The sequence below is a fragment of the Pyrus communis genome, chromosome 6, assembly GCF_041283825.1.
Source record: "Pyrus communis isolate YQ-2024b chromosome 6, ASM4128382v1, whole genome shotgun sequence".
Classification (NCBI taxonomy): Eukaryota; Viridiplantae; Streptophyta; class Magnoliopsida; order Rosales; family Rosaceae; genus Pyrus; species Pyrus communis.
The window spans coordinates 8,106,901-8,117,569 of NC_142570.1; the positions used below are offsets into that span (position 1 = coordinate 8,106,901).

Genomic DNA, 10,669 nt, shown 5'->3' on the forward strand with positions numbered 1-10,669 from the left:
CCTTTAAATTTAAAAAAGAGAATAAAAAGAAGTGTATACTACAAGTAAGTGGGAGGTAGAAAGTAGGGTACGTAATCACTAAAAAAATTTGAAATTATAGGAAGAAAATACAAAGAAATCTGGTTTTAATCATTTGACAGAAAAAGTAAGGCAAGGAGGAGGGCTACAAATAATAGTTGATTAGGTTGCTTTAGAGATAACATTAAAGTCAATTTTAAAAATCCATCCCTGATTTTCACTAAACCATAAAGACAAAACAAACAAAAATGTTAGAAAAATATAAGATATGACGTCATTCGACTCAACTTCTTCACGAAGACAATTCATCTTCTTCCTCATATCTCACAATTCTACAACTGCAAACTTAAGGACAATTCACGGAACCACTCTGGTCCCTTAGTGGCTCTGCCATGTGAGCCTAGTCAAGAATTTATTATGATCCTAGGTAACAAAGCCAAACTCAAATTTACTTCTAATTGAGAATGCATAGATGAATGCATCTTATCCGAATCTATCTGCATGAAAAAGTACGATTCCTCAGACTTAACAGTAAGTTAACGAGCACTAAAATGAAAGAAATTAGATGATTTTCTGTGAACCCAAATAGAAGAAATGCACCATTGAAAAAATAATTGATTTGACTAGGCAAGAGTTGAATTAAGTGGAAAGTGGGCAGCAATTCTCGATGTGGCTATAAATCTATCCAAAAAAAAAACATGGAGAAAAATAGATGATCTCACTTTCTTAAGTCTTGTAACGTCTGTTAGCTGGGAGAGAGAGTCTTTTAACGTTCTTAGGGTTTTGAGAATCTTGAGGGTAGGTAGTGCCAAAAGGCTTTCTCTCTCATCCAGTCATCCTTTGGATGAATGACATTATTCTCCCGATCCATCATTTCATGTGAACTCTTTTACATGTGTTGCTCTATAAGTTGCACCACCCGGTGCACGCCATGCAATGCGAGTGATCTAACGACTAATGCTCTCTCTCTCTCTCTCTCTCTCTCTCTCTCTCTCTCTCTCTCTCTCTCCCCGTTAATTTGCAAGTTACAGGATTCCAACCCACCAAAACCATACAAGACAACCCTCACCGACTTTGCTCCTCCTCATTTCCTTCTTACTATTAATATCTCATTCTTTTAGTTTCTTTTCCTTAATTATCTCTGCAATTTGTTCTTCTTCTTCTTCTTCTTCAGCTAGCTTGGTTAATTAGCACGACTCACAACCATGGTTTCTGCAGATGCTATGCGAACTGTCGTCGGTATCATCGGTGAGTTAGAGATTATATAATTTGGGTTGTATTACACATCATTGTTATTTAATGCTTTAATTAGCATATTTGAACTTACACAAGTGAGATTTATACTTTCTGGTTCTTGTTAGAATGAAGCAATTAATATTTAAACTTGTTTTCTTTCAGTTTCATGTGTATAGATTGCTTTATTTTTTGAGACTCAAACTTGTTGTGAACGCTTTTTGCTTATTTTCAGGAAACGTCATCTCATTCATTTTGTTCCTCTCACCAGTGTAAGCATGGTTTTTCCCCATTTCTTGAATTCTTCAAGGCACAATGATTATGATATGCATTTCTGAAAAAAAGAAAAGAAAAAAAGACTATATATAAACAATTTTACAGGCATCAAAATTTGTTTAATTGTACAAAAATTGTCGGTAAAAAAATGCATGACATATGAAATTATCTTATGTTTTTCTCAAGGCAGAAAGTAACCATTTAATACCGATACTAATTTACAGTATTTAGTGGATTGTCGATATTTAGTTGATAAATTATTAATATTGTGAAGATAAGTAACACTAAGCATATACCACCACTAAATTGATACACAACACCAAACAATAACTACCTTTTAAGAAAAATAGTATGACACCATTATCTTATTAGAAAGAAGAAGTACCGAGTATTAATCAAAAGTACCTAGATCTCTCATTTGCTATAAGAAATTAGGAAGGGAATTTACTCATAATTATCCAACTTAAAAGGAGGCTGCAGATTCTGATTCGCTGTCCGTTTTTACGTGTCTTCTTTGTGTCTCGTTTACTAATATTTTGACTTATATGCTCTAACTTAACTAAGAGATAACACCGTCAAGTTTTTATTTGATATATAAAAATTAAAAAAAAAATCAAACACAGGAGGATCCTTCTGCAGATTTTTGAGTTCCTTCAGATCAAAATCCATAGATCAACACCCACAGATCAAAATCCCTAACCAAAACCCCCAGATCAAAATCCATAACCAAAACTCATGCGACACAACGAAGACGACGATAGGCCGAGTTAATGAGAGTGAAAACGAAGACGGCGACAAATCGAATTCGGTTGAAGCGGAAACGGAAAGAAAGAGGAAGGGAAATGCGATTGATTTTTGATGGGGGAGAAGGTGTTTGATAATATGACTGAGAGAGACTTGGTCTTGGAATTCTATGATCTGGTGTTACTCTCAAAAGGGTCTTCACCATGAGTCATTGAAGATGTATAATGGGTCTTGATGGGTTTACGATTGTTGGGTTGCTTTCGCCTTGTGCTCAATTGGGCGCATTCAATATTAAATAATAAATAAATAAATAACTTAACAGAGTTATTTTTTAGTTAAGCTAGAGAATATGTGTCGAAATATTAGTAAACGAGACACAAAAGAGACACGTAAAAGGGGGCAGCAGATCTGCGGCCCTTAAAGGAGGGTGTTGCCCTAATTAATTTGGACCTCCACCTAATACTTCTTTCCATATTTTTCCCTGTTTGAAGGTGGCAACTTTTTGTTTTGGCACACAGGGAGTTAATAATATCCATATTTCCATTTACCTTGCAGGCAAACTTTTGTTCGAATTTGGAAAAAAGGGTCGGTGGAGCAATACTCACCAGTCCCATACCTTGCAACCCTATTTAACTGCATGGCATGGGCCCTGTACGGATTGCCTGTGGTGCACCCCAACAGTCTTCTGGTGGTGACCATCAATGGCTCTGCAGTTTTCATTGAGCTTTCCTACGTCATCCTCTTCCTCATCTACTCATCTGACAAGAAGCAGAGGCTCAAAGTACTTCTCGTGCTGCTTTTGGAGCTCGGTTTCATGGCTCTTCTGGCATTTCTTGTTATCAAATTGGCTCACACACACAACAAGAGGTCACTGATTGTTGGCTTAGTTTGCATTCTAGGTAACATCATGATGTATGCTTCACCTCTCTCTGTCATGGTAAGTTGGTAACTACCCTCCTCATCGTATTTATTTTTCTTTTCATTTAAGGTCTTGATTATTGGTCGGTATATATCCGTACTAATTTACAGCAGCTGGCATGTTATTGTCGATATTTATAGTTGAAATTTTAATAAATTAATCAACTGGATGTACCGATTGACAATGTTCTAAAGTATTGTAAACTAGTATCTAATACCAAACATATTTTACTTTTAGTTTCTCGTGTTATTATATGGGCCAGTAAACTAATTTACGGTGCTTGTATATTGTCAATATCTGGTTGATTATCAATACACTAATATATTGACAGTGCTTTACATAATGTAAATTAGTATATGATACCAAATGATTGTTTTCCCCTCAATTTTATCATATGCTAATCTATGGTGTTTTGGTGCATGACAGAAATTGGTGATTACAACAAAAAGTGTGGAATACATGCCGTTTTTCCTCTCACTCTTTACCTTTTTCAATAGCGTTGCCTGGTTCACATATGCTCTCATCCGTTTTGACATCTTCTTGACTGTAAGGATCTCAAACTCAAAACTTTACTTATAATAATCCTCCATCTAAGTTAATTAATCATGTTGCTTGAACCTAAAACTGAACGCATGAATAATTAATAAACACATTTAGTGTCGACAAATGTAGGTTAGCCAATTAATCATGACAATGTTCTCACTTTCTTGTAGTTTGAATCCCTCTTACCGTAATTAGAATATCTTTTTGGTAAACCAAAAAAAAAAGGGACGTAGTTCTCATATGCACATGTTTGTTGATCAAATTAAAATGGCATGCGGTGTGCTCACTTTCAGATTCCGAATGGGTTGGGCTTACTTTTTGGATCAGCTCAACTGCTTCTCTATGCCACATACTACAAGAACACTAAAAGACTGATGGCAGAAAAAAAAGCCAGACAATTGAGTTTGACAGAGGTGGTTTCCGGCAGAGATGAACCCAAAAAGATAGGCCGCATTCATCACAACGGCCGTGCTCCCTCTCAGAACAACGGGGCATGATCAACGGCACCGTTTAAGTCTCTGCTGTTCGATAAGTCAAACGAGCAGGGACCCCGTCAAAGATCTACAAGTTTTTTTTTTTGAACAAACGAAGGAGCTACAAGTTTTAGCTCGTCTACGATGTTACAAAATGTCGTACAAATAGTTTTATTTCATAACGCATGCATTAAGAGTCTCGTATGCGACTCTGTGGCATGATTGAACATTATACTTATGCCATACGAAGTTGTGGATCTCATAATTCAAGGCACAAGCCTTGTATGGAAAGCAATTTGTTTGCGACTGTATTTGTATGTATACTTTATTGTACAGGCAATATTCGCGGTGGGGGAATCGAACACTTGATCTCGTGTGCAGGGATAAATACATTGTACCACTTGGGCTACGAGAACGTTGTATTTTGTGGCCGTATTTTTGGGTAGCTAGCGCCGTATGCTCTTGACAATGATACTTCAGAGAGCTGCAATTTTGAGACTAAGGGAGCTAATACCAGAACATATATATATATATATATATATATATATATATATCAATTGTAATGTAATTGAGGTACTGAGGGAGCAAAACTGAAGCAAACCTCGAAGAATCTATACCTATACCTTGGCAAGAACAAAAGAGAAAGTACAAAACTTATCCCTTCACCTGAAAACTAACCATATTTTACAATTTAATCATCATCCTTACGCGTTCCAGCAAGAGCTCCCGAGATGGGACATTATGTCATGAACCGAGAGTCTGATCATATTGCTGCCTGATGTTCTACAAACTTCCATACACTCCTGCAGATCTGCATCACAGGCTACCAGAACCCGTTCAAGGTCATCATCCACATATTTGATGTCGAATGTGCCCACTTCCAGTTTTAATCTCTTTGCCACTGCCTCTTTCAGCTCCACAATACCTGAACTCATCGACACACGAAACCTAATAATGTCTTCTTTATATGTCGCCTTTATGATTACACTCTTCATTTCTTGCCTGCCCATGATATCTGGCATTGTGTTGGATAGCTTGGGAGCTGAATCCAAAAATGGAGGGTTTGTGTTACAAGCTTCTCGAACTTGCTCGTCCATTATTGTGTCTGCCAAAGGACACAGATTTCTCAAATCTTTTGAACTTCCAGCATCCCCTAATAGCATTCCTCTACACGGTTCCTCAGGTTCTGCCATCAGGAGAGCATCGGGGATTGAGCATGCAACTAATAAATTTGATTCCTCTGTTGTTCGAACTGCTGATTGAGGGGAGCCATTTACTTCAATACATTGTTCATGGATGAAAGGAACAAAGGGATCGTTTACCACGGCAATTCCATTTCCAGGACTACCTTGGCATGAACCATGAGAAGTAGGGGTACCAGCACTTGCCTCCCTTGAGCTGCTTCCTGTGTTGGATGTGTTTGAACCTTTACCCCTGTCTTGCAGAAACCTGTTATGTTCTGGAACAAGTTCCTCGTGACTCAGTATCCACCCATCTAACAAATGATTGTCAATCCCAGCCTGCCCCTCTGTTCCTGGTGAAGTAGAGGTGGTTGAGTCTTTCTTTTCTCCAGAAACTTCACAAGGTTTAGAGCTTGGTGAACCTTGTTTATTAGAACCATTTAAATTACAAGGCTGAGAAATGGAGCCAGCAGCAACCGGACGTGGACTTGCAGTAAGAGGAGTTAAACCAAATGCTCCTTCAGCACCTTGAACTGAATCAATTACGCGCTGTAGCTTAGTGAGAGAACGGTTGACCTTCTTGATCTTGCGAGATGGCCAGCGGGAGATTCCATGATGTCTGCAGATGCGTTTCATTGTAGTGGGGCAAACTGCAAAACAATAATTTATTTCAGAACAACTTATCACAATTGCTACTGAAAACCAATCGATCCAACATTTTAGCCACAGATTTTAGCATCTGTTGACACAACATGAGCATAACTGCAGGAAACAATATGATATACACGCGTAAGCATACCTCCGAGACTCTTTGCAGCATCTTTAAGACTCCCTGCAAAATATTGTTGGAGAACCTCTAGACTAATTGATTTCTCTGCTTTTCCACGCTTCTTCTCCGGTCTCTTTTTTATGTCTTTATTCTCTGGGAGAGAAATATTGTTTTCTCCACCTTCATGAACAGGATTTCTCTCATCATTTACAACATCATATACTACCTTTAACTGTGGTTTCGATGAATCTAGTTGTACCATCTCTTCTCTGTTAGGTAAGGCAGGCCCTGGTGGTGATTCCACAGAATGGGGTATCAGTATACATTCAAGTCTTGTGGCAAGCCCGTTATTTGTAGAAACTTGAACAATTTCAACTATTCCCTCCTCTTCAAGTACAATTCCAGAAGCAACACTGAGACTCCGGAAATCATTCTTCATTATCGCCAATATGGAGCCCAACAAAGTTTGTTGTTCATGACTGTCCGTGATACTTGGCGGCAGAAAAAATTCTAGAATATAATCATCATTTCCAGTATGAGTGCTCTGTAAGCAGATAGCAAAAGAGCTGGCTAAACCAAACATGCGGGCATAGTGTACTAAAGGGTACTCAGTTTTGCAGAACTGGGTAATGTCTCCGCAGAAGCATGCGTTACGGGATGAAAATGCCCTCCCAGCAACCCCCTGACCCTTTTGTAAGTGATGTTCAACGCAGGCATCTCGAAAACGCCACATATGAGCATCTATAATGTAGAATGCAACATCAGTTGTGGACATGGAGACCTGTTCCATGCAACTTCCATCAAAGCTAGTACAGCTCTTCTTCAGGCCTCCGCCATAAGCCAAAACACTTCGATGCATACAGGGAACCCACGTCTGAGCAAGTGGTAATTTGTAAGTTTCACATACCACTGTCAGTATCTTCAAGATTTCAGCCAACGCAGTTTGGCGACCTTCATTGCATATTTGAATCTGGTTACAAGTGGCAAGCATATATCTGTGAGAACGAAGGAGGAAGAAATGAAAGAAAAGTTTCCTATTTATTTTCTTGTTTTCATTAAGAAAACCATACTTAGGCACATATCATTATTGCAGCTCACCTGCCTGCTTGGATGATCCAGTATCTCTGAACTTTTCAAGCTTACCGCCTGCAGGAGAACGAAATTACGTCACTGACAAATCTCTTGATGTTTGATATTAACTTAAGCAACTATATTGTATATTCCATGGGGAGTGATTTCTGCACTCCTTTTCACCTTTTGCACACCCCCTCTTAGTTCTGGCCATTGATTCTCCTTTGCTTTGTTCAAACCAATGGCTGGGGTGTGCAAGAGGTGGAAAAAGGTATCCAAAATCATTTTCCTATTCCCATAACAAAAACCATCCGTCATGTACCATTTACCAAATAATTAGAGTAAAGCTTGTTTCAGAGGAGAACATCACACAAAATGCAATATATATGCATAGAAAAGAAGAGAGTAACCCCCACCTCAAGTGCTTTGCAAACTTTATCAACCTCGGGACCACAGTTGATAATAGGAGAAGTCATTATGAGCTCAAGTACACCAGCACAAGACCGTCCAGAAGGCTCAAACACGGGCAAAGCTAAGGTTCCCTGAACATTGTAATGCTGAGCATGACCAAGCCGTGGATACTCTTTAATGGAGTAGTACTGAACATTTGGAGTCCATTCGGGCAATTTATGCTGGAAAACGCGGCCAGGAAGCCCAAGCATTCCATCACTCTCCCCACCCACAGAAAACATATACATCAGAGAGGCCATCCTATACTGATGAAGTCCAATATTATGTTGATCAAGGACAAACGGCTGCCCTGAAGTTGTGAGTACATACCGATTCCCGTCCTTTACTGGTACCCAAACCTGAGCTAGAACATGTTGGTCAGTCAATTCCTTGAGGTACCTAAGTGCTTGAGTGATCTTCTCTTTAAATAAACCATAACCATCTGAACTTTCAACAGGTTCCAGTCCCGAAAACAGCGATGGAAGCAGTCTGTTGTCCTTGTTCTCTGTTGACCTTTGTGTTACGGAATTAGAATTACCTGTATTTTTGTGATATTGTAAAAGAGAAAACTCAAATGAGTGAACCTCTGACTGCTACTCTAGAACTGCAAAATGCTAAACGAACAATATCCTATTTGGTTTGTAACTGGATGGCACAAAGTAAGCCAATTAAAACTGCTTTAAATTCCTATACGAATTCTCAGGCCAAAAAGAAAAAAATTCCTAGACAATCTTGGAGTCTCTCAACTCTTTCTATTTAGAATCTTAGATGGCTGATTTCAAAACCTCAGGATATTCAGAACAGATAGATAGATTAAAGAATAAAAATCCCCAGTTCCAAAGAGACCAAAGTCTACAAATTTAAGGGCTCATTTGGGACTACTTCTGCAGGAAGCACTTCTGTTCAAAAGCAGTTGTATTATAAACATGTCGAAATTTTATCAAAACTCCAAGTGCTTGCTACCTAAAGAAGCACCTAGACTTCTCCAAAAAGCGCTTCTATGACCCATACACGCTTTTAAGGTTATATGACAACCATAATTAAGCACTTTGAGTTACCAGATAGTACTTTTAGCCCTTCCTGATTGAGCAGGAATGACAAAATGTAACCTTTTGAGTATAACAAGCTGTTTGGTTACAGAGAAAACATTTTTTGACCAATAAAAGTGATTGTAGCTTAATTCTCACAGAAAGTTACCAAAGTCAATGTAATTAGTCTCTAATTAAAATCAAATTTCATACAAAACAAAGGAAAGCAATTGTTCAGCTAAATCAAACACAGTAATTACACAAACTTCGAACAGATTTCTGGTTCAACAAAACCAAATTCAATAGCAATACAGCATAAACAGATTAACCCAGAAAACCAAAACCACAAGAACCTCAAAAACTTCCAACTCTCCAAAGAAAACTCACAGGAAACGACTTGAGAAGGGTCAGAGAGATCTTGACCAACATGCCTGGCGAGCTTATCGTCACCATCGACATCGCCGTCGGGAAAAGCCCACAGAGGGGTACAGGGCTGGTCATTGGACGGCAACAAAAGCGGCGATGTGGGGTTCGAGAGGAAGTGATTCGGATCCAACGGCCAGAAGGCGTCGAGGTCGAGATCAAAGTCCATGAGAGCAGCCTCTCGTTCGTTCTTTGGCTTCGGCGGAATGGCTGGCGCTTGGGTTTCGTCTTCAGGATCGGACATTTTCCGGGAAAGCGTTTGTTTTGTTTTTTTCCGGGAAAGTTTTAATCTTTACTGGAAAGAAAGACATGGGTTGTGGTAGAAAGAGAGGAGTGTTATCAGCAAACGTTACAATTCGCGGCGTCTCAGTGTGATTCCATGGAATCCATGAGTTGTTTAATTTCTTTATTTGTTTTTTTATTCCAACTTGCAGTTGGGACCTTGGAGGCTTTGAATAAAAGTATTGGGAAAAAGATCTGCTGTTACAATTAACCACCAATTTGGTCGACATGAGAAATATGGGAAAAAAAAAGTCGCACATGGTGGCCGATTCGCTAACTCTTGACCGTTCATGCATAGTTAATAGTCGTTTACTAAATTAAAACAGGTAACAAATTGACAGGTTAAACGATACCTTGATATTTTTTCAAGTTTTTTTTCCCATTTTGATATGTCAAATTTTAAATTATACTAAACTTTAAACAAATAAAAAGCACAGTTAATCAACAATCACTTATAATAAATGTTTAAATAAATAACAAAATTAATAATAAGTATTTGAAGGTGCCTGTGAAATTTGATACAACCCCTCTTGTTGCCAATCCATGTCATACCATACAGAAATTAGCATTTCGGTTGGAAAACAGTTGTGTTGGCTTTTTTTTTAATGTTATTGCTGATGTGGACAAACAGTTGGAAAACAGTTGTGTTGACATTTCGGTTGGAAATTAGCTTAAATTTATTCTTTAATAATCTCAGGCTAAAAAAATTTAGGCTATAAGAGTTGGAACAGAAAAGTTGTTTCCGAGCTAAAACCTAAATTTTATGGACTAAAAATTTTAGATTTTAGCTCAAGGGTTAGAAATGGTCTAAGAATGTTAAAACACTCTCTCCCAGCTAACAAACGTTACAGGACTTAAGAAAGTGACTGATGATATCTATTTTTCCCATGTTTTTTTTTTTTTTTTAAGATTTATAGCCACATCGAGAATTGCTGCCCACTTTCCGCTTAATTCACTCTTGCCTATCCAAATCAATTATTTTTTCAATAGTGCATTTCTTCTATTTGGGTTCACAGAAAATCATCTAATTTGTTTCATTTTAGTGCTCGTGAACTTACTGTTAAGTCTGGGAAGGAATCATACTTTTTGACGCAGATACATTCGGAGACGATGCATTCATCTATGCATTTATATCTAAATAAAAATTGATGCATTCTCAGTTAGAAGTAAATTTGAGTTTGGCTTTGTTACCTAGGATCATAATAAATTCTTAACTAGGCTCACATGGCAAAGCCACTAAGGGACCAGAAGTTATGTGC

At 38.2% G+C, this 10,669-nt stretch overlaps 2 protein-coding genes across 2 annotated transcripts; one reads left to right on the plus strand and one right to left on the minus strand.

Moving 5' to 3' along the window:
- Positions 1 to 717: 717 nt before the first annotated feature.
- Positions 718 to 4,517, plus strand: LOC137709877 (bidirectional sugar transporter SWEET4). The gene is made up of 5 exons (XM_068448856.2): positions 718 to 1,266; positions 1,487 to 1,523; positions 2,827 to 3,208; positions 3,617 to 3,736; positions 4,027 to 4,517. The coding sequence occupies exons 1-5, from the start codon at positions 1,224 to 1,226 to the stop codon at positions 4,228 to 4,230; spliced, it is 786 nt and encodes a 261-aa protein (XP_068304957.2). The 5' UTR covers positions 718 to 1,223; the 3' UTR covers positions 4,231 to 4,517.
- A 280-nt stretch (positions 4,518 to 4,797) lies between these two features.
- On the minus strand, positions 4,798 to 9,563 carry LOC137709876 (protein NLP6). The gene is made up of 5 exons (XM_068448854.2): positions 9,093 to 9,563; positions 7,644 to 8,215; positions 7,255 to 7,302; positions 6,187 to 7,126; positions 4,798 to 6,037 (listed from the first exon to the last, which is right to left on the minus strand). Exons 1-5 carry the CDS (start codon positions 9,370 to 9,372, stop codon positions 4,911 to 4,913), a joined length of 2,967 nt encoding a protein of 988 aa, XP_068304955.2. The 5' UTR covers positions 9,373 to 9,563; the 3' UTR covers positions 4,798 to 4,910.
- Positions 9,564 to 10,669: the final 1,106 nt, after the last annotated feature.

Bases quoted from the DNA above. Each gene is read 5' to 3' on its own strand.
- LOC137709877 (XM_068448856.2), top strand. From the start codon at position 1,224: ATGGTTTCTGCAGATGCTATGCGAACTGTCGTCGGTATCATCG. The intron at 1,267-1,486 runs GTGAGTTAGAGA...GCTTATTTTCAG, and splicing joins AACTGTCGTCGGTATCATCG to GAAACGTCATCTCATTCATT. The intron at 3,737-4,026 runs GTAAGGATCTCA...GCTCACTTTCAG, and splicing joins GTTTTGACATCTTCTTGACT to ATTCCGAATGGGTTGGGCTT.
- LOC137709876 (XM_068448854.2), bottom strand. From the start codon at position 9,372: ATGTCCGATCCTGAAGACGAAACCCAAGCGCCAGCCATTCCGCCGAAG. The intron at 7,303-7,643 runs GTGGGGGTTACT...GTTCTCCTGCAG, and splicing joins AAGTTTGCAAAGCACTTGAG to GCGGTAAGCTTGAAAAGTTC. The intron at 6,038-6,186 runs GTATGCTTACGC...ATTGTTTTGCAG, and splicing joins TGCTGCAAAGAGTCTCGGAG to TTTGCCCCACTACAATGAAA.